General features: G+C 43.4%; 2 protein-coding genes across 2 annotated transcripts; one reads left to right on the top strand and one right to left on the bottom strand.

Moving 5' to 3' along the window:
* The first annotated feature begins 922 nt into the window (after positions 1 to 922).
* On the top strand, positions 923 to 11,248 carry WFDC9 (WAP four-disulfide core domain 9). Its single transcript, XM_078057470.1, has 3 exons — positions 923 to 1,013; positions 2,007 to 2,154; positions 11,122 to 11,248. Exons 1-3 carry the CDS (start codon positions 923 to 925, stop codon positions 11,246 to 11,248), a joined length of 366 nt encoding a protein of 121 aa, XP_077913596.1.
* Positions 11,249 to 19,086: 7,838 nt separating this feature from the next.
* LOC118543096 (eppin-like) lies at positions 19,087 to 20,833 on the bottom strand. The gene is made up of 2 exons (XM_036103864.2): positions 20,743 to 20,833; positions 19,087 to 19,277 (listed from the first exon to the last, which is right to left on the bottom strand). The coding sequence occupies exons 1-2, from the start codon at positions 20,831 to 20,833 to the stop codon at positions 19,087 to 19,089; spliced, it is 282 nt and encodes a 93-aa protein (XP_035959757.2).
* Between the last annotated feature and the right edge of the window lie 2,179 nt (positions 20,834 to 23,012).

The raw sequence follows: 23,012 nt of genomic DNA, 5'->3' as shown, positions 1-23,012 counted from the left end.
TTTCTTTGACAGAGAGAGCGAGAGAGCACAAACAGGGGGAACAGTAGAGGGAGAGGGAGAAGCAGGATCCCTGCCAAGCAGGGAGCCTGATGCGGGGCTCGATCCCAGGACCCTAAGATCATGACCTGAGCTGAAGGCAGACGTTTAACTGACTGAACCACCCAGGCGTCCCCAGCAATGAATTTTTTTAAAGATTTTTTATTTATTTGCTTGACAGAGAGAGACACAGCGAGAGAGCGAAGACAAGCAGGGGGAGTGGGAGAGGGACTCTCCCTCTCCACAGAGAGAGCGATAGAGCACAAGCACGGGGAACAGTAGAGGGAGAGGGAAAAGCAGGCTCCCTGCTGAGTGGGGAGCCCAATGCGGGGCTCCATCCCAGGACTCTGGGATCATGACCTGAGCCGAAGGCAGCCGCTTAACAACTGAGCCACCCAGGCTCCCCCAGCAATGAATTTTTTTTTAAAGGTTTTATTTATTTGACAGAGAGAAAGACAGCCAGAGAGGGAACACAAGCAGGGGGAGTGGGAGAGGGAGAAGCAGGCTTCCCGCGGAGCAGGGAGCCTGATGCGGGGCTCGATACCAGGGCCCTGGGATCATGACCTGAGCCAAAGGCAGACACTTAACGACTGAGCCACCCAGGCGCCCCTCCCAGCAACGAATTTTTAAAAGAAATATTTTTGCAAAGGAAGTGGCATGTAATTTGAGATGGGAAAGTAGCCTGGGGAAGCCGATGGCTAGCTTGATATGTTGTTAGGTGCCAGAGGGTGAGAAGCAGAAGTAGGAGAAAGAATAACCCAATATTCAGAAACACTTTCTCTCTCTTTCTAATCCTAGTCTCCTTAATTTCTGTTCTACCTCTAGTGGCATTGGGAGAAGACCTATCTTCTTTCAAAGCTTAACCCAAACACACAGAGAGATGACCATGAAGCCCTGGGTTCTCCTACTCGTCATGCTCATCTATGGGATTGTGATGCTTCTGCCTGTGCTGGGAAGCCTCAAGAACAAGACTTTTTGTAGGTGGTATGACACGGGAGGAGGGGGTCTGCCCAAGCCTGGGATGTCTGGTGTAAGTGATTCTGGGACCACCTTTCCTGGATCACAACGCTCCTTAAAGCAGAGACATCCAAGAAAGATTTAGGTTGGATGTTCCCAATTTGGTGCCCTTCCAGCTCCCCTTCTGAGCTGAAAGTGATAATAGGTATACTGAAAGAGAAAATAGCTTAGTCTATAAGTCCATCCCATAAGCTAGCAGGAAATGATATTTTCCAATGTTAGACTACCTTAGGCAGGGGAAACACCAACACAGAGCTTTCCTCTGAGCCCATATTTTCAGATTTCTGTGCCTTTGATGAATTCCAATAGGGCAATATTATTTACTTGGAAGGGAAAAATCTTTTAGAATATGAAAAAGTGGAAAAGACAAAAAAGGGATCCTTAGGAGTCAAAGTTTGTGGTCAGATGATTAAATGGGGATAATGAAGGGAGGGTTATGGGCCAGTGAAAGAGATGGAATTTGGGGAGAGGCTGAGTGCTTAGCAGGTATGAGTACAGAAGCAAATAGACAAGGGAGAAAATAGGTACCCATTCTCCCCCAGCTCAGTTTTCCATTCTGTAAATTGGGTATGGAAAGTAGAGCTAGACAATATTGCCATCCTTGAAATCCCAAGTCCAGTGAGAACAGACTTGGTGAGGTGGTGCCATAGATGGTGAGGTTGTCCTGGGTCCTATCTTTAGGGAGCTTGGGGAGGACCCAAAGGCCTGCAGTTCTGTGGGGACATGTGAAAAGAGGGAAGGCATGTGATGTAAGAAGGGTCTCCTGTGAAAAGACACAGCTAAAATTCAAGGAAAGGAATTTCTTAAAATGTAGAGAAACATTTTGTTTATGACTTTGAGCTCAGGTTTCAGAGCTAGGGGAATGTTAAGCTTGAGAAGCATTTCTTCTCTAAGTCGTGGGTGGATGGATCTACCATCTACCATCATCTACCATCTACCATCTACCATCTCAGTTCCAGCTGGAAGAATAGTCACTGAGCAGTGCTGGGTACAGCCTCCATTAAAGTATTGTGAGAAGAGGTGCACTAAATTACAAGAGTGTTTATCTCCCAATCATACATGCTGTTGGACCTTCTGTGGAAACATCTGCTTGGACAATAGGTGAGTTGGTTAGAGTGGGAAGTTCGGGCGTGGACATGCTTCCTCACTACTGGTCAGAAGCTGTGACATGGAATAGATATACCCAAATCCTGCTCAAAGAAACAGGCAGGATAAGGCAATGTCCTCCTATCTCCATATCTAGCTGCCATTTGGGGCAAAAAACCCAAGACACCAATGTGGGGCGGGGGGGGGCTCCACTTTCCATCCTTTGTTTTCATTCAGTTCCCCCAAAGGCTCACCCGTCTGTTTGTTCATCCCTCTTTTGTCCAAGGCCATGACTATTGCCTCCTTGGTCTGGCGTCTCCATTGGCCCCTTGTTTCAGACAGGGCCCAGAGAGACCCAGTGTCTACCTATCTGCCCAATTGGCAAATCTCTTGGGAGAAATTGCTTAAAATGGGTAACTCCTGATCTTACAGGAAGAATTTCTGTTCCCATTGACAGGGACTGGGGTGGTATTAAGTTTGGGAATGGAGGTCCCCAGGATTCCCTGACTTTTAACCACTTGACTTGTCTCTTCCAGAGAACCCTTTAAATCCATGCTAAATACCTAGGTTCTAGCTGGCACACCACTAGTGTGGGCTAGAGGATAACCATGTAGTCTAAGAAGTAAGAAGAGTGCTTCCTGGATCCCTGTTGGGTTATTCACTTGCCTGGCTGAGGACCCTTCATTATCCCCTTCATCTCTCTATCCTGAGAAGGTTCAAGTCTCTGCCAAATAAACTGATAACCAACCTGAGGGCTCTGCATTGTCTCATACTCCATTCCTGTGGTTCCCTTTTGTCTTTACAATGACCAACAGTTGTTCCTATCCAACTCTGCCTTCCCTGTTAGACCTATATATTAGTCAATAGACCCACATTTGTAGCAAAAAATGCAGAGATTTATAAAAACCTCACTAAACAGAGTAAAAGTTTATTCTCATTCACAATACATTTCACTGTGGGTGGTCGGTGAACGACCCCCATGCCATGCATGAGTCAAGGACCCTGAATCCTTCTATCTATAACTCATCCTTTCCCAGGGACTCCACCACATCCAGCCAGCATATGGAAGAAGAACGGGCAGCATGGAGGCTCCTACAGAAGGGTTTTAATGGCCAGGCCTAGAAGTGGAGCTCTGTTCCCATCCACATTCTATTTGCCCTAATGTAGTCAGAGGGTTGCCTTATTTGCAAAGGAGACTGGGAAATACAGTCTAGCTGTATGCCCAAGGACAACAGAAAGCAGGATTTGGTGAACTCATGGTGGTCTCTGAACTGTATACTGAACTGTATACTTATGCAAAGCCAAATGCCTCAGCAAGACGCAAGACGCAAGACCCTGGCCTCCACATCACTGTCTAATGGAACAAGCACTTCCCCCCCAGCATGAGAGAAGGCATTCTTGCCCTCAAGGTGGGCACTCTGAGCTTCCAGAGTGATCTTCCTTCTGCAATCTCCATATCCGCTCACTCCCACCTGTTTTGTCTGCCTGGTAGTTTTATTATTCATATCCTGAGCTGTCTGCTCATTCCAGGCAGGCTTTCCAGCCCATACTGTTCCCCTAGATTATATTGAATTTCTACCATTAGTATCTTGAAGATCATTTTAAAAATATAACTTCCCTTGGATGAGAAGATAATAAAGTCCCTACAGTGTATTCATATCTGTGCCTTTTCCCGGTCCAGAGAATGAGATATTCTCTTTTAGATGGGATGAGTCAGCATATCACACTTATCAACTGTAGACCCCATGGAAAGGTTCCAGAATGGGATACAGCCAAGACCAAGGCCAGGCAAGGGACTAAGGCCTAACAGAACACTGGTCAGTGTCCTAGAGCTCAGAGTAAGGAAAAGGCACAAGGACTCAGGGGCTCAGGTAAACATCCTTCAGGAGTGGGGCTTTGTCTTGACCTTCAGGGATAAGGAGCACTTGGAGCTCGATTGAGTGAAAGTGGTTATTCCTTCCTGACCAAAGAAGTAAGAGAAGAACAAGAGGTTAGGGACCCCCAGTGGAAGGACCAGGGAAGGAAAGCGTTGTCCACTTGAGGATCCTGGATATTACGGGGAAAGAAAAGCTATTTTTCCTCTATCCTTCTGGGTTCTTGGCGGAGACCCCCTGCAATAAGAGACAGATTAGCAGGAGAAAAAGGAACAGAAGTTTACTAATATGTGTACCTCCGCTTTACATGGGACGGACCAGGAAAACTGAGTAACTGCCCCAAATGGTCCAAGCCATCTTCTTCAATACCATCTTCAGCTAAAGACAAAAGATGTGGAAAGGAAGGGGAAGGTCAGTTATGTGAGGTCACCAGGAAAGCACAGTGGTTGTTGGCTCATGCCAACCTCATTCATAAGGTTTTACTTCTCTAGAAAATATTTCCATTTAGTAATGTGGTGAAGATGATCTGGATAATGTACAGCACGTGTAAACAGTGTGAGCATGGAACAAGCTGAAGTGTGATGCAGGGACTATACATCCTCTTGCTTGGGTTTACAGACAACTTAAACATTTTTGCATGCACAGCTCCTTAGGGAATATTTTTTAAAGATCTGAATAAGTGTGATGCAGGTAAAATCAAACTGTTACATTTAACCTCTTCAGTGCGTCCACAATTGGATATTTTTTTCCTCCAACAGTGTGATGGAGCTTCTCTGTTACATGACAGAGCTCTGTCATCTGTAGGTGATTGTCTAAATGAGTGTTCTCCAGTGGCTCCCGGACTGTGGCTGAGGGGGGTTAGAGTCAGTTCGCAAGCTGCGTCAGGGTGCCATGCCAAGGCTGAGGTCTCTATGCCAATGTCCCAACCCATGGGTCAGACTCCTCCCGGGTCCCTTGGTGTATGCTGCTGGATCCGCAGCTTCCACTAAGGTACTTTGGTCTGTGGGTGGATGCCAAATTATTGTGTTGCGGGGGTGGGGGGTTTCAAGCAGGGGAGTCATATTCAGCCATCTTGTTGATGTCACTCCTGAGAAGTACGTTAATGGAATGGACTGATATATAATAGTGGGATTACAGAAATTGTAAATTAAGTATGCTGAGCACTGGGTGTTACACGCAAACAAGAATCATGGAACACTACATCAAAAACTAATGAAGTACTGTATGGTGACTAACATAACATAATAAAAAAAAAAGTTAAAACAATTAAAAAATGAAATGTGCTGGTATCATTTAGGAGCTAATTCATGTGAAACACAGACAATGCTGGGGAAATTCAGGCTTAGAAAAAGTTATTGCACTTCAAATTTTGTAATCAAGTTTTAAATGTCTCTGGTGATTTTAAATTTCCATTTACTTACATTTTCTGATATTCTTTTTTAAAAAAGATTTTATTTATTTGAGAGAGAGAGAGAGAATGAGCAGGGGGGAGGGCAGAGTGAGAGGGAGAAGCAGACTCCCTGCTGAACAAGGAGCCGGACGAGGGGCTTGATAATAAGACCCTGAGATCAGGACCGAAGACAGATGCTTAACCGACTTAACCGCCCAGGCTCCCCCATTTTCTGATATTCTTAAATGGCTTTTAAGATATACTAAAAACACTTATACAGTAAATATGTATGGTTTTTTGGGGGGGAGGTCAACTCTAAAGCTATATTTTGTGAAAAAAGAATGACATAATTATCTATCTAGGTAATGGATAACTGATCATATCTTATTAGTTTTCTTAGTACTTTTCTGTGTTTTTCAGATTTCTAAAATAAGAAATGATAAATTATGAAGAATTCATTTCAGCAATGAGAGGAGTAGAAAACATAAGAGAAGGAAAGTACCTCAGGAGAAGCCAGTGCCCAGCCAAGAAGTGGTGCCTGGAGGAGATGAGGCAGAACCAGATGGGGCAGTGAGAGTCGAGTCACGTGTTCTCCCAACTCCACACCCCAAAGCCCTTCGCTACCCCCTGCAGGACCTAGTAAAATCCTGGGTCTCCTGCCAGGCTCACACTCAAACATCCAGAGTTAACATCATGAAGTGGTTGGTTCTCCAGCTGCTGACACTCTACTGCCTGATGATCATGCCAGTGACAGGAAAGATGAAAGAAAGAGTTGAGGTTGAAACTCAGCGTCCAGTTTACAGTAGGTACTCTGATTTAGCTTCAAACTGAAGAGGGGGTAGAAAACAAGGAACCAGGGACTGGCATATGTGAAAGCATTGGTTCCTTTTTTAAGCCAGGATACCTGAGGAAAGCTGAATGTGCAGTTCTCAAGTTTGATGGTCTCCTGATGTTACGAGAAACAATGTTTTTATGTGTGTGGTGGGGACTGTGGTGGCTACAAGGTGTTTTGGTTGAGGAGGACCCGTAGCAGTGGAAAACTCCATAGGGTTCAAAGCCCACATGGAGGGTGCCTAGCTTGAGCCACCGGGAGTTTGTGTCCTCCAGTTAGCGGCTCCAAGGATGAGCACCAAATTGGGAAAGGGTACTAATTATTTCTTGAAATATACCCTTTGTTTAGGGAATTGAGTATTTTAGAATATTGGGCACGGGGAGGAGAAATAAAACGGGTGCTTACCAAGAGAAGTTTGGAATCACTAGGCCAAAAAAAATGAAATCAGCAGAATTGAGCGTAGTGGGTCCATAATTGCTGGCAAAGGTTTCTGGGGAAACAGCTAGGTTTGGAAGGCTGTCTCAGCCAGACAGGGAAAAGTACAAGATAGTTCCTCCTCTTCTCTGGGACTCTGTTCTTCCCAACCTGTAAAATGAGAGCAGGAGACCAGAGGATCTCTTGGGCCTCTTTGTTCTGAGAACTGGGTCTCAGGATTCAGGTCCTGTGATGTTCAATTCCACGGAGGTGGCTTCATGGTTGCTGGGTTTGCTATGGAGTGGGAGCTGGATTTTGACTCTAGGAATGGAAAGCCACCCAGATCCCTGGGCAGGCAGAAGAAGAGAAACCAATAGAGTGGGTGCTGGGGCCTTAGAGGGGCTGATAATAGTGAGAAAAACTCTTCTTGGAGTCACTGCTCATGTGTTCCTTCTCAGTTGTACCAAAACCGGAACTATTACACTGTGCGAATATGCCCAACTACCATGATTGCCAGAGAAAGTGCGAGTTTTACTCGGATTGTATTATTGGCTATGAATGCTGCTTGTCCATCTGTGGAAAAATCTGCATGAAAATCCCAGAACCTGGTAGGATCTAAGAATCACCCCTCTCTTGCCATTGGGTTCTCAAAGACCATGGAACCCCTAACCATGAGGGAACAGACAGAAGAAGACTATGCCTCCCCAGTCCTGGTACCCATTCCAACCTGGAACTCCCACCTCTTCCTCCAACCCAAACCCCCATTGTCCACTTTCAGGCCTGCCTGATTAATCCAAACCTCAGGAGATCTGACATTTATGTCTCTTTGCTCACTGGACTTAAAACATCCTGAGAGAAGCCTTGTATAGGCATCTCCTAAACCTCAGAAATATCCCTGCCCCCAGGGTTTGGGTGGATCTGTTACCCTCAAAGAAATGTGTTTCATCAGACTGTGTGGCCACTGAATACCTACCCTTTCTCTCTTCCAGAGACCAGCACTAACAACAATAACCCCAGCAGCACAGTGGTTTCTACTGTCGTTCCTTTAAACACCAGTGAGATGTCGAGTATACCTAAAGGGCGACCGACTAATTCTACCTGATGTCCAGTAGTACCATTGTCTTGTCCCAGCTGGGAGGCAAGGGGAGGGAGGAGGTAGGGTCCCAGGGCAATGTCCCTCCTCCTTGCCAACCCTCTTCTCTGAACCATTATACTATCAGTCTCAATTCCTTGAAAAATAAACTATGGCAATAACCCAGAACCTCTGTTTCTTCTTCTGTAGTCCCAGTACCAATCACTCCCTCCACTTTTTCCTAAGCCCCCAACCCCTGCCTCCCAGTGGATTTCCCTGCCTTCTCACCATTCAGAAGATTGAACTCCTAGTCAAGATTCCTGGACTCTCTTTGTTCATTGACTACCATCTCTGGGGAAAACTGTTTATGTGTGGGATGTTCTTATGGCTACAGAAAACACCATCCCTTTGGGTTCCCGGACCTTCTCAGTGCAGCCTTTCTTTCCTTATTTCGGGCCTGTGATTCTAGTAGGTTCCCACAAGTGGCCTCCCTTTTAACTAATCCAGGGAAGTACAATCTTCCTTACAGGTGATAGCACCCATGGTCTAGAACTGAAAGGAAATGTCATTGGCTTCTCCAAGCTCTCCTCTCAGACAATGTCTTTTTTGTTTTGTTTTGTTTTTGTTTTTTTCAAGGAAGAAGTTTTCAATTACCATGAAATTGCTTGAGGCTTTTGTAAGCTCTTTTTTCTTTTCTTTTATTTAAAATCAATTAATTGACATACAGTGTATTATTAGTTTCAGAGGTTCAGCTTAGTGATTAGTCAATTGCATATAACACCCAGTGCTCAGACAATGCCTTATTTGTTAGCATTACTTACTCAATCACTTGGGATCTATAGGAGTATTTCCAAATGTAAATAATCCTAGGAAGAATAGGCAACCTTTAGAAGGTTATAGAGAGCCCACATTGTGCTCAGGCTTGTGGTAAGGACCTCTCCTCATGAGTGGAGGTGTGATTATCTGTTGGTATATAGCAAAGGAAGGGTTAAGTCTTATGATCCAAACAAGCAGAAACCAGGATGAGGCATGGAAAGAAGGGATGATTGGGATATACAGTCAGTACCCTAAGGTATAAATACAGAGGGGTCATTATGCTCATCGTGGTGTCACGTTTCTTGAAAGAAGAGATGCTTAATCCTACCTTGAGGGATAGGGAAGAATTGGGGTAACTCAGAATGAAAGCTAGTTTTCCTCCATGACAAGATTAAATATAGACTGCGGGGAGAAGGAAGAGAACTTGAAGAAAAGGAAAGGTTGTTACCCTAGCCTCCTCCTGCCCCCAACACCAGCAGATGGAGTTGTGGATAAGGTTGGATTATGAATTTGGTATTAAGCTCTATGACCCTAGCATATTGTAACTTGCCAACTTTTCCTTTTTGGTCTATGTTGTTATACCCATAAAAACTGCAGAACACAAGTATTACTTGCTAAAATTAACAAAGGAAAACAAGCAAGCACAGACTGGTGGCTGATCCTACCAAAGTCCCCTCAGGAGGTTGATGACAAATAGATATGTAGACCTCATTCTCTAAATGCCCCTGTACTTGAGTTTCCTGAAATACATATATGTCAGGGGCCAGAGATGTGCTTAAAATAGGGGGTCTAGTGGGAGTAAGGTTGGGGAGGGATGCTGTGCAGAAAGAGTGATAATTGACATGGGCAAAGGAGGACAGGTCCATAGTGTTCTCCTGGATTAACAGTGGGTGACTGCCTTAGGACAAAACCAATGAACTATTTCCTGATAAGCAATTAGCAAAAAGAAGCAGTTGAGAAAAACTCTGGAACCACCAGGCAGATAGGACACACTTAATCAGTAGGTGCATTAAGGAACACAGTGAGCCTTTGCACTTGGGTGTCTCACTTCAAAGCCCAGAGTTAACCCACTCTGGAAGCAGAATTGGGAGGTGACCAGTATCCAAATGTGGAGCTGGGAGACCCCAAATGACCTCATTTTGCTTTCTTGGAAGGATTGGTCACAAGTAAACTGGCCTGCCATTGCCAGAAGCATAATTGGCCAGCAGATAATTTTAACATGCTTTCCAGCAACTGATAGGCTAGGAAGACAAAACAAAACAAAATACAACCAACCCAGTAAGGATCTAGAAGGTTTGAACAACACAAATGAAAAGTGACTTACTTGTATCAAAACGAATTCAGAATTACTGGGAAATATACTGTCTTTACAAGAGCAAATGGAACATTTTTAAAAAAGGAAAACTGAGGCACAGGGCACCTGTTTGGCTTAGTCCCTGGCTTGTGAGGATAAGCCCCACGTTGGGTGTAGAGATTACTTAAAACTAAAATCTTAGCAGAGGAATGAAAGAACAAAAGAAAGAACGGAAGAAAGAATGAAAGAAAGAACAACAGAAAGAAAGAAAGAAAGAAAGAGAGAGAGAGAGGACTGAGGTCAGTGAGGTTCTGTGCCGTGGCTGAGCCAACACCACATAGCTGGTAAGTGGGGGATCCATGACGTGAACTTAGGTCCAACTCCAAGCACTGTTTTTGACCATTCCATGCCACTTCATGAATGATCTTCACCTGATCTCATCTAATCCTCACAGTGATAGCAAAGCTGCCAGGTAGGTTGTATGGTTTCCATTTTCCAGATGAGGAAACTGAGGCTCCAAGATACAGCTACAGTGAAAAGTTACAAAGCCAGTTCAAAGAATCAGTGTCACTGGGTTTGGGGTCATAATTGTCATTACTGAACAGTCCAGGCACTGTTGTAAAATTCGGGGAGGATACAGGATTAGAATTCTGGAGACAAAAGTGAATAAATTGCTACAAATCTTACTCTTAGGCAGCCACGTAGTATGGTTTCAGGAGATCTGGAAAGTACTCTACCCCTTGCCCACTGTTCCACCAATAACATAGGTACATTCCTGGGCATAACGATGTTCTCTGTCTCTCTCTCTCTTTCTGTCTCCCTTCCTTTCTGCCTCCATCATTCTCTTGCTGTTTTCAAAATGCATGTGGTCTCAGAGAGGTAACATGGCAAGGCATTATCAGTTCTTCACATCACTAAATTAAAAAGTACATAAGGACCAGGAAGAGACATGTGGAAATGGGGGTTGAATGAGTAGGAGAGGGTCATCATTTATGGGGTGCTCTGGGAGTATCAGAAGCTAGGCTTGGATAACACCAGAAGGAATCCAAGGAATCCTTTTGTTAACCGGTGGTCATCTGGGATTTTTTTGCTTCTGGGGCTCTAAGACCCTGTGGGTCCTGCCCAGGCCCTCCTGAAAAATCTCATACCATCAGTTTCTTGTCATCAGTGGAACAAGGAAAAGGTGTTCCCTTGTGTCTGGGCTTGCCCTGGGAATGACAGTGGGCAAACCAGCCCTGCAACTGTTCCAGACAAATCCCTGTAATCATTCATATGTGACCTCTCATGTAGGAGCAAGACAGTGGACAAGTGTCTTGGTGGGACACCGTCCAGTACTGTGACAGAGTGTGGGGCCACTGGCAGGGTCCTGGGCCTGGGTCTGAAGGTCCTACCCTACTCTTCACGTGACCTCAGATAAACCCATTCACCACTGCACAATTTGGTTGGTTTCCTCATCTGTGAAGTGAGAGAAGTGGTGGGCTGTCTTCATGGTTCTCAGCACATGCTCTGTGTCTCTGTTTGGCTTGTGCTTAATCCCCATGCCTCTTCTCATGCCACACAGGCACCTTCCTCTCCATAGTTCCACCTTTTCCTGTAGGAATGTAGCTCCTGCTGCTTCTCTCTCTCTCTCTCTTTGGAGGAGAAGACTTCATTGCCAATCAAAAGAGTCAAATATGTGTTCAAAGAAGCTGCAGCCACCTCTCCTTAGGAGGCCTTCCTGGGACTGAGGGGCAGACAGGAGGCAAAGACTCCTGTTGTATGAGGTCACTTCCTCTCTGGCTTCAGAGAACTAGCCCTTGTCATCCATGTGGGCCCTTCGAGTCCTTCCTTCACCTGCTCGCCTCAAATTATTTCCCTAGCTTTACCTGATATGTGCCTTTTCCAAGTTTATTTTTTTTTCTTGAGACAGAGAGAGATAGATAGATAGAGAGTCTTAAGTAAGCTCCATACCCAGCTGGCTGTTTTGTGAGCACTGCCTGAAGAGTGGAGGATGTGAACTCCCCACTCTGGGGATGAGGGAGCTGGGTGACACCATTTCCCCTGCCCATCAACACTGACAAACTTCAGTGAGCAACACAGTGCCCCCAGTGGAAGCTGGAGTCAGTTATGCCAAGCCTGCCTCCCTGCACCCTGCAGGTGCAAGTTAGCCTGAGAACCACACAGGGGCCTCTCCCCAGAAGACCAGCACAAACCCCTCACATCCACTGAGTCTGTTCATCGAGGGCTGCAAAGCTTCAGCTCTAGGGGAAATAAGATCTAGCCTCTTAACAAGCAGACTAAAACACGCCTAGTTAAAACTTGCCACAGCATGGACAAGATCCAAACACCCCACTGCAGGCAAGGAGAAACTCTGCAGAGGATTAACCTGAGGGAAAGAACAGCCAAAACATAACAGCAGAGTGCACACTCTGAAACACTTCCTAAAGTGCCAGGCCCTGGATCCCTCCTCCTCCTCCTTCAAAGATTTTATTTATTTATTTGAGAGAGAGAGAGAGAGAAAGCACAAGAAGGGGGAGGGGCAGAGGGAGAAGCAGTCTCCCCACTGAGCAGGGAGCCTGATACAGGGCTCAATCCCAGGAACCTGGGATCATGACCTGAGCCGAAGGCAGATGCTTAACTGAGCCACCCAGGAACCCCAGCACCTCTTAATATATCCATTACTCTCAGGAGCAGGAAATAAAACAAGTTCTCCTAACACACAAAACACAGTGACCTAGACATAATGACAAGATGGAGGAATTCACCTCAAAAGAAAGAACAGGAAGAGATCATGGCCAGAGATCTAATAAAAACAGATTTAAACAATATGCCCACACCAGAATTTAAAACAGCAATCATAAGGATGCTAGCTGGGCTTGAGAAAAGCATAGAGGACACTAGAGAATTCCTTTCTGCAGAGTAAGAGAACTAAAAACTAGTCAGCCGAAATAAAAAATACTATAACTGAGATGCAAAACTGACTGGATGTAATGACAACAAGGATGGATGAAGCAGAGGAACAAATAAGTGATACAGAAGATATAATTATGGGAAATAATGAAGCTGAAGAGAAGAGGGAAAGAAATGTATTGGATCACAAATGTAGACTTAGGGAACTCAGCGGCTCCATAAAGCATAGTAGCATTCCTATCATAGGAGTCCCAGAAGACGAGAGAGTAAAAGGAGCAGAAGGTTTTTTTGAGCAAATTATAGCTGGGGGCGCCTGGGTGGCTCAGTCGTTAAGCGTCTGACTTCGGCTCAGGTCATGATTCCAGGGTCCTGGGATTGAGCCCTGCATAGGGCTCCCTGCTCCACAGGGAGCCTGCTTCTCCCTCTCCCACTCCCCCTGCTTGTGTTCCCTCTCTCGCTGTATCTCTCTCTGTCAAGTAAATAAATAAAATCTTTAAAAAAATTATAGCTGAAAACTTCCCTAATCAGGGGACGGAAACAGTAATCCAAATCCAGGAAGCACAGAGAACTCCCATCAAATTCAACAAATCCAGCCAACACCAAGACATATTGTAGTAAAATTTGCAAAATATAGGGATAAGGAAAGAATCCTGAAGATAGCAAGGGAAAAGAAATCCCTAACCTACAAGGAAAGAGAGAGAGAAGTTCGCAGCAGATTTGTCCACAGAAACGTGGCAGGCCAGAAGAGAGTGGCATGATATATTTAATGCGCTGAAGGGGAAAAATGTGCAGCCAAGAATACCTTATCCAGCAAGGCTGTCATTCAGAATAGAAGGAGAGATGAACAGCTTCCCAGACAAACAAAAACTAAAGGAGTTCGTGACCACCAAACCAGCCCTGCAAGAAATATTAAAGGGGACACCTTAAATGGGAAAGAAAGACGAAAAGCAACAAAGACTACATAGAATAATCTTCAGAAACAGCAACTTTACAGGTAATACATTGACACTAAACTCTTATCTATCACTAATGACTCTGAATGTAAATGGACTAAATGTTCCAATTAAAAGACATACTGTATCAAAATAGATTAAAAAAAAAAAGACCCTTCTAAATGCTGCTTAGAAGAGACTCATTTCAGACCTAAAGACACCTCCAGATTGAAAGTGAGGATATGGAAAACCATCTATCGTGCTAATGGATGTCAAAAGAAACGTGGAGTAGCCATACTTATATCAGACAAACTAGATTTTAAACCAAAGACTGTAATAAGAGATGAAGAAAGACATTATATCATAATTAAGGGATCTATCCAAAAGAAGATCTAATGATTGTAAATATTTATGCCCCCAGTTTGGGAACACCCAAATATACAAATCTATTAATAACAAACATAAAGAAACTCATTGATAATAATACAATAATAGCAGGGAACTTTAATACCTCACTTAGAGCAATGGAACAGATCATCTAAGCAGAAAACCAACAAGGAAACAATGGTTTTGAATGACATATTGGACCAGATAGACTTAACAGACATTCATAACATTTCATCCTAAAGCATCAGAATCCACACTCTTTTTGAATGCACATGGAACATTCTCCAGAACAGATCACATACTGGGTCACAAATCAGCCCTCAACAAATACAAACAGATTGAGATCATACCATGCATATTTTCAGACCACAATGCTATGACACTTGAAATCAACCACAAGAAAAATTTGGAAAGACCACAAATACATGGAGGTTAAAGAACATCCTACTAAAGAATGAATGAGTTAACCAGAAAATTAAAGAAGAAATAAAAAAAATACATGGAAGCAAATGAAAATGAAAACATGACAGTCCGAAACCTCTGGGATGTAGCAAAGGCAATCCTAAGAGGGAAGTATATACAGGCCTTCTTCAAGAAGCAAGAAAATTCTCAAATATACAACCTAACCTTACACCTAAAGGAGTGAGGAAATGAACAGCAAATAAAGCCAGCAGAGGAAGGGAAATAAGATTAGAACAGAAATAAAGATATAGAAACAAACAAAAAAACCCAGTAGAATGGATTAATGAAGCTAAGAGCTGGTTCTTTGAAAGAATTAATAAATTTGATAAACCCCTAGCCAGACTTATCAATAAGAAAAGAGAAAGGACCCAAATAAATAAAATCACAAATTAAAGAGGAGAGATCACAACCAACACAAAAGAAATACAATTATAAGGGAATATTATGAAAAATTATATGCCAACAAACTGGGCAATCTAGAAGAAATGGACAAATTCTTAGAAACGTAGGAACTACCAAAACTGAAACAGGAAGAAATAGAAAATTTGAACAGACCCATAACAAGCAAGGAAATCGAATCAGTAATCAAAAATCTCCCAACAAACAAAAGTCCAGGCCTGGATGTCTTCCCAGGGGAATTCTACCAGGCATTTAAAGAAGAGTTAATACCTATTCTTCTCAAACTGTTCCCAACAATAGAAATGGAAGGAAAACTTCCAAATTAATTCTATGAGGCCAGCATTACCTTGATTCCAAAACCAAACAAACATCCCACAAAAAAGGATAATTGCAGGCCAATATCCCTGATGAACATGGATGCAAAAATTCTTACCAAGATAATAGCTAATAGGATCCAAGAGTACATTAAAAGGATTATTCACCAGGACCAAATGGGATTTATTCCTGGGATGCAGAGGTGGTTCAATATCCACAAATCAATCAATGTGATATGCCACATTAATAAAAGAAAAGACAAGAACCGTATGATCCTCTCAATAGATGCAGAAAAAGCATTTGACAAGATACAGCATTTGTTCTTAATAAAAACTCTCAACAAGTAGCTATAGATGGAACATATCTCAACATCATAAAGGCCATATATGAAAGACCCACAGCGAATATCATCCTCAATGGAAAAAACTTAGAGTTTTCTTCTATGGTCAGGAACAAGACAGGGATGTCCACTCTCACCATTATTATTTAACATAGTACTGGAAGTCTTAGCCTCAGCAATCAGACAACAAAAAGAAATAAAAGGCATCCAAATTAGGAAGGAAGAAGTCAAACTTTCACTCTTTGCAGGTGACATGATACTCTATGTAGAAAACCCAAAAGACTCCACCAAAAAAACTGCTAGAACTGATACAGGAATTCAGCAAAGTTGCAGGATATAAAAACAATGCACAGAAATCTGTTGCATTTCTATTCACAATAGTGAAGCAGCAAAAAAAGAAATCAAGGAATGATCCCATTTACAAATGCACCAAAACTCATAAGATACCTAGGAATAAACCTAACTAAAGAGGTAAAAGATCTGTACTCTGAAAATGTAGAGCACTTATGAAAGAAATTGAAGAGGACACAAAGAAATGGGAAAACTTTCATGCTTATGTATTGGAAGAAAAAACATTGTCAAAATATCCATACTACCCAAAGCAATGTACACATTCAATGCAATCCCTATCAAAATACCACCAGCATTTTTCACAGAGCTAGAACAAATAATCCTAAAATTTGTATGGAACCAGAAAAGACCCTGAATAGCTAAAGCAATCCTGAAAAGGGAGAAGGAAAGCTGGAGGCATCACGATTCCAGACTTCAAGCTATATTACAAATCCGTAGTCATCAAGACAGTATGGTACTGGCACAAAAACAGACACATAGATCAATGGAACAGAATAGAAAACCCAGAAACGGACCCACAACTCTATGGTCAACTAATCTTTGACAAAGCAGGAAAGAAAATCCAGTGGAAAAAATACACCTCTTCAACTAATGGTGTTGGGGAAATTGGACAGCCACATGCAGAAGAATGAAACTGGACCACTTTTTTATGCCATACACAAAAATAAATTCAAAATGGATGAAAGACCTAAATGTGAGACAGGAAGCCATCAAACTCCTAGAGGAGAACACAGGCAGCATCCTCTTTGACCTTGGCCACAGCAACTTCTTACCTGACAGGTCTCCAGAGGCAAGAGAAACAAAAGCAGAAATGAACTATTGGGACTTCATCAAGATAAAAAGTTTCTGCACAGAGAAGGAAACAATCAAGAAAACCAAAACACTGCATAAGTACTGGGAGAAGATGTTGGCAAATGACATCTCTGATAAAGGGTTAGTATTCAAAATTTACAAAGAACTTATCAAACTCAACAACCAAAAACCAAGTAATCCAGTTAAAAAATGGGCAGAAGACATTAACACACATTTTTCCAAAGAAGACATACAGCTGGCTAACAGACACTTGAAAAGATACTCAACATCACTCATCATCAGGGAAATATAAATCAAAACCATGGTGAGATACCACTTCACACCCATCAGAATGGCTAAAATTAACAACACAGGAAACAATAGAGGTTGGCAAGGATGTGGAGAAAGGGAAACTCTTTTACGCTGTTTGTGGGAATGCCAACTGGTGCAGTCATTCTGGAGAACAGTATGGAGGTTCCTCAAAAAGTTAAAAATAGAACTACCCTACGATCCAGCAATTGCACTGCTAGGTATTTAACCAAAAGATACAAAAATACAGATTTGAAGGGGTACATGAACCCCAATGTTTACAGCAGCATTATCAACAACTGCCAAACTATGGAGAGAGCCCACATGTCCATCAACCGATGAATGGATAAAGAAGATGTGGTATATATATATATAATGGAACATTACTCAGCCATCAAAAAGAATGAAATCTTGCCATTTGCAGTGACATGGATGGAGCTAGAGTATATTATGCTAAGTGAAATAAATCAGTCAGAGAAAGACAAATACCACATGATTTCACTTATAGGTGGAAATTAGTAAACAAAACAGATGGATCTGTGGAAGGGAAAAAAGAGAAAGAGAGAGTGGGAGGAAAACCATAAGAGACTCTTTTTTATGGTTTATTTTAATTTTTTAATTTTTAAAATTTAAATTCAATTTAATTAACTTATAGCATATTATTAGTTTCAGAGGTAGAATTTGGTGCTTCATCAGTTGTGTATAACACCCAGTGCTCATCACATCAAGTCCCTCTCAACCATCACCCAGTTAACCCATCCCCCCACCCACCTCCCCTCCAGTAACCTTCTGTTTGTTTCCTATAGTTAAGAGTCTCTTATGGTTTGTTTCCCTTTCTGTTTTTGTTTTATTTTATTTTTCCTTCCCCTATATATATGCACATATATATATCAACATATATCAACATATATACATATATATCAACATATATATATATACACACATATATAATATACATATTTATATGCCACATCTTCTTTATCCATTCATCTGTCGATGCACATCTGGGCTCTTTCTATATTTTGGATATTGTGGACGTTACTGCTATAAACTTTGGGGTGCATGTGCTCCTTCAAATTACTATGTTTGTAACCTTTGGATAAATACCTAGTAGTGCAACTGCTGGGTGGTAGGGTAGCTCTCTTTTTAACTTTTTGAGGAACCTCCATACAGTTTTCCAGAGTGGCTGCACCAGTTTGCATTCCCACCAACAGTGTAAGAGGGTTCCCCTTTCTCCACCTCCTGGCCAACATCTGTTGTTTCCTGAGTTGTTAATTTTAGCCATTCTGACTGCTGAGAGGTAGTACTGAGGCTCCTAAGGATAGAGAACAAACTGAGGGTTGATGGAGGGAAGCGGGTAGGGGATGGGCTAAATGGGTGATGGGTATTAAGGAGGGCACTTGTTGACAAACCATAAGAGACTCTTAATCTCAGGAAACAAACTGAGGGTTGCTGGAGTGGAGGGAGGTGGGAGGGATGGGGTGGCTGGGTGATGGACATTGGGGAAGGTATGTGCTATGGTGAGCACTGTGAATTGTATAAGACTGATGAATCACAGACCTGTACCCCTGAAACAAATAATACATTACATGTTAATAAAAAAAAAGCCACACACACACAAAAAAAGGAGGGCACTTGTTGTGTGAGCACTGGGTGTTATATGTAAGTGATGAATCACTAAATTCTACTCCTGAAACCAATATTACATTATATGTTAACTAAAAAAAATAATGAAATAAATAATAAATAAAACTTTCAACTTCAAAAGAAAGAAGAAAGAAAGAAAGAAAGAAGAAAGAAAGAAAGAAAGAAAGAAAGAAAGAAAGAAAGAAAGAAAGAAAGAAAGAAAGAAAGAAGAAAGAAAGCTATAAGAGTAAAAAGCAACCAAGATACTATGTGTTTCAATCCTATAGTCATTTTCTCTTTGGGGAAACTGAGGACCAGACAGGATGAAGATACTACCTAATGTCACATATAATATCAGGGGCAGTGATGGCTCTTAATTGCAGGTCTCCCCAACCCAGCAATTTTGCTCAGAGACTAGCCCTTAGCAAAGCAGGGACGATGCCACCCACGTGGTCAGAAGGTGAGGGTGTGGGCAGAAGGGCTGGTTATTCTGAGGCTCTGAACATTACCTTGGTGGAGGTCTAAACATTTTTTTCCACAGCTGAAGATGCAACACTTCTTCTTGTTGTCCAGACATTGTCTGTCCTTTGTACATTCATCCCTTTCTTTGAATTCACATTTCTCTCGGATTCTGGGGCATCTCCCTAGGAAAAGGACAGTTTTACAACCATGAATGTATGAGGGCATGGTGTCCACTCTTCTCCCAAACTGAGGCAATTCTGGGGAGTCAGGGAAGCTTGCTTTCTCTTGGCTCATCCACAGGAGACCTTTTCCACAGGGTGCTCTCATGTATTTCCCAACACTGCGTCCACTACCTTCCCTTCTGACCACCACTTATTCTCTACCTTCTTACCCTGTCCCTAGTTCCACCCCCTAGTGTCATCCCCTCTAAGGCAGGATTTCTCAACCTTGCCCCTAGGGCCTCATCATTATTTATGGGAGGGGGAGGGCTGCCCTGTGCACTGTAGGATGTTTACAGCATCCTGGACCTCTATCCACTGGATGCCAATAGCACTCCCCAGTTGAACAACCAAAAATGTCTCCAGACATAGCAAATGTCCCCTGGAAGGCAAAATCACCCTACTGAAAGCCACTGGTCTAAGTTAATCTGGTCATTTTGGCCTCCTTGAGGAGTCAGTGTTTGGGAGTTCCTCCGGGGTGGGGGGCGGTGCTATTGCACAGTGATTAATATCCCTCACCCTGGCATCAGAGAATCCGGTTTTTAAACTCTACCTCTTGGCTTACCACTCACCTCTCCGAACCTTGGTTTCTTCACTTGTAAAATCATTTTAGCCTTACAGAGTCACTGAAGAAGAAATGAGACGAAGAGTGTAACGCTCAAATCATAGGAACTGATGCATAGCATCGTTAATTAACGTTAGTCAACGGTTTCCCATAAGCCAAGCACTTTTCTGCGCATTTTAAATGCTATCCATTTGAGTTCTACTGACAACCCCATTTTGCAGAGGAGGAGACAGAAGCACATGGAATTTAAGTAACTTGCCCAAGGTTATGGCTACTGAGTGGTGGAACCAGAATTTGGGCCCACCATGTCTGAATCCAGATCTCAAACTCCTTACTTTCTAAATGTTCAGTAAGTGGTAGCAATTATCATTATTACTATATAGTCATGGAGTATTACTGTCGTCAGTTCAAAGAAACTTCTGGATACTGTCTTTTATCCCAAAGTCAAGGCACCCCTGGGGATGCAGGAATACTTTATAGGACTACATTTGAAAGAATCAGGAGTTGATAGAGATGATATCCTGAGAAAGGGGCCTGTTTCTGTTGTGGGGTGAGGAAAGGTGTCCTAGGCTTCCCAAATTCCTATAGCCCCTCCCATAAACACTGGATCCTGTGACTCCTCCCTTCATCCCCAGTTGACCCTCACTTCAAAGGGACTGAAAGTGGGGGTTGCCTCAGGTCTGCAATTTTGCATTCACTGAAGGGATCTTCCATCAAGAGGGAAATTGGAAGAAATATTCCAAATATGTCCCCACCTGGGACCAGGGCTAACATGGTGGGAAGCAACTCGAGTTTTATTCTTTGTTCCTTCCTTCCAGCAACCTCCCCTCTCTCCAGGGTGAAGGCTGAGGCTCCAGTACTTACTGGGAAGGATCCAGTCAGTCACACCAGATCCCTGGACATTCACTAGAAGGGTACATAAGACCAGGATGCTCAAAAATCTAGAAGACTTCATTCTGAAGAAGAGCTGGCCTGTCTGGTGATTCCAGAACATGAAAATGTCTAGCTGCTTTTCTCCAGCCTATTTCTTCAGTAGTCAATATCTTGGATGTGAGAACTGGAGTCAAGCCAGACACCTCCTTTCCTGCTGGGAACACCAAGTTCCTGAGATCATCAATGTGACCAGCTGGCATCTACAGTGCACAGTCCTGGGGAAGGGTCTTTGATTGCATGGCTCCTGATCCTCAGCAGCCTGGGCTGTGCTGGGCCCTCTGGTCAACCAGGGGGAGTGGGCAAAACTTGTCTCACTTTTTTTTTTTTTTTTTTTTTAAAGATTTTATTTATTTATTCATGAGAGAGAGAGAGAGGCAGAGGCAGAGGGAGAAGCAGGGTCCCCGCGGAGCAGGGAGCCCGATGCGGGACTCGATCCCAGGACCCTGGGATCATGACCTGAGCCGAAGGCAGACGCTTAACCGACTGAGCCACCCAGGCATCCCTGTCTCACTTTCTAAGTGACCTCAGGACTCAATGCCACCATCAAGGGTCTTCTTCTTGATGACTCTGAGAGTTGTGGAATGTGCTTGTTCTCCATTCACTTTCCATTTTATCTGCATGCTGAGTGGCATGGCCCTTTTGTTTGTCTCTGACAATTTTCTAGGGATCTCTTGGTATCTCTTTGTTTTTCTGTGCTTCTCTGTGTCGGTGTCTGACTTACTTTCTTTTTCTGTGGGCCTCTCATGGTCTCTGTGTCCCTTTCTCCCTCTCCCACCCTTTCCTCCCTCCTTCTCCATTTTCTCCTCGGGTAGTTCATATTCTTTGACTAAGGCCAAAGTGTAAATGTGTTGCCACAGAGTGGGGTGTGGGGGAGGAACAGCCCGTCAGCTGAGTTTTCAGAATGTGTTTGTCGAGGTCCTATTGTTTGAGAGCAGTGGAGAATGTCAGAAGAGCTTATGGGGAGTGTCTCCCATCTGGCGCAAGCTCCTTGTTGTTTGAGGAGGAACTGGAAGATGGGGAGACCTGCCTGAGAGACTATACCCCAGTAAAGATCCATAGGCAGCAGAGTTGCTGGCTTCTGACTGGACTGGTGAAAGGTCTCTGGAGAGAGTGCTGGGGTACTTGGTAACTTTCCTGCAGGGAATCCATAATGCCAGCGAGTCCATCAGTCTTGGCAGAAGGAGAGACTCTCTTCAAAGTGTAAATGTCATCTGTAGGGTCCCCATTTCCTTCCTTAACTAGCTGTTGCACTTTGGGGCCAAGCTTTGTTCTCCATTTGTCCTACATGATGGGCAAAAGCCAGACAAAGCCAGCTTTATCATAAGTGAGTGACTATATGGTCACAAAATTTAGGATCACCAACAGAGTCCCCTATGGGAATCTGTGGTGTAGGTCTCAGCCTATTGACAGTGGTATTCTCTGCTAGGAAGGCCTGAGATGCCCTTGGGGCATATTTACTCAAAATGAGACCCACAGACATCCCCCTACCACCACTGGACCAGTGTTGTGGTTGGACCAGCCTTTGTGGTTTCATTATGATCACAGGACCCACCTCTGCCAAATCATCTGGGAACTTAAGAAAACGAGATTTATTGCTCACAAGTCCTGGAGGGTACATGGCAAGTCAGAGGGCCACACAGAAGGTTGTGGACAGAGAGAGGGGGAGAAAGTGCAGACTTGGGGCTCTCCCTTTATTCAGGTCCAAGGGTGGAATAGCTAAGGTTTCATGGGTTCCCTTTCTATTGGTGAACTTAAAGCATATAAAAGTGCAGATTAGGATGAGGGAAGGGAGAAGCAGTGTCACTCCAGTGATTAGTTGTCTGGGTTACTCGAGGCCTTTCTAAAAGGGGAACTTCATTAGTGAAGGCAGCTGGTTCCTTATCCTAGTTAGTATCTGTGTTACATAGCTGGGGATGTATTTATTTGAAATGGGTGTCTTTGAATGGATGCCTCAGCACCCAAAAGTTTAATGTCAGGCACTTACATTACAATGAAAAAGCTGAATATCAGGCACTTACACTACAGAGTCCCATCCCACCAGTTTCAGGAACCAGGTGGACCCCACAAAGGGATCAGGGAATAAATTTCTAATGAACAACCAAGATGTCTTGAGTGGTGCTCTCCCTCTTACTCTGTGTCCCTCCCAAACTCAGTCCAGGAGAGAACACAAAGCTGAACCACCTGGGTGGAAGGACTCTGAG

This window comes from Halichoerus grypus, chromosome 10 (assembly GCF_964656455.1).
Source record: "Halichoerus grypus chromosome 10, mHalGry1.hap1.1, whole genome shotgun sequence".
In the NCBI taxonomy this organism is placed as follows: Eukaryota; Metazoa; Chordata; class Mammalia; order Carnivora; family Phocidae; genus Halichoerus; species Halichoerus grypus.
This window is presented reverse-complemented; position numbering and strand designations above follow the sequence as displayed.

Excerpts from the sequence above, each read along its gene's own strand:
- LOC118543096 (XM_036103864.2), bottom strand. The coding sequence starts at position 20,833 with ATGAAGTCTTCTAGATTTTTGAGCATCCTGGTCTTATGTACCCTTCTA. Across the intron at positions 19,278-20,742 it reads GACTGACTGGATCCTTCCCA|GGAGATGCCCCAGAATCCGA; the intron begins GTAAGTACTGGA and ends TCCTTTTCCTAG.
- WFDC9 (XM_078057470.1), top strand. The coding sequence starts at position 923 with ATGAAGCCCTGGGTTCTCCTACTCGTCATGCTCATCTATGGGATTGTG. Across the intron at positions 1,014-2,006 it reads CCTCAAGAACAAGACTTTTT|TTCCAGCTGGAAGAATAGTC; the intron begins GTAGGTGGTATG and ends CTACCATCTCAG. Across the intron at positions 2,155-11,121 it reads AACATCTGCTTGGACAATAG|GAGCAAGACAGTGGACAAGT; the intron begins GTGAGTTGGTTA and ends CCTCTCATGTAG.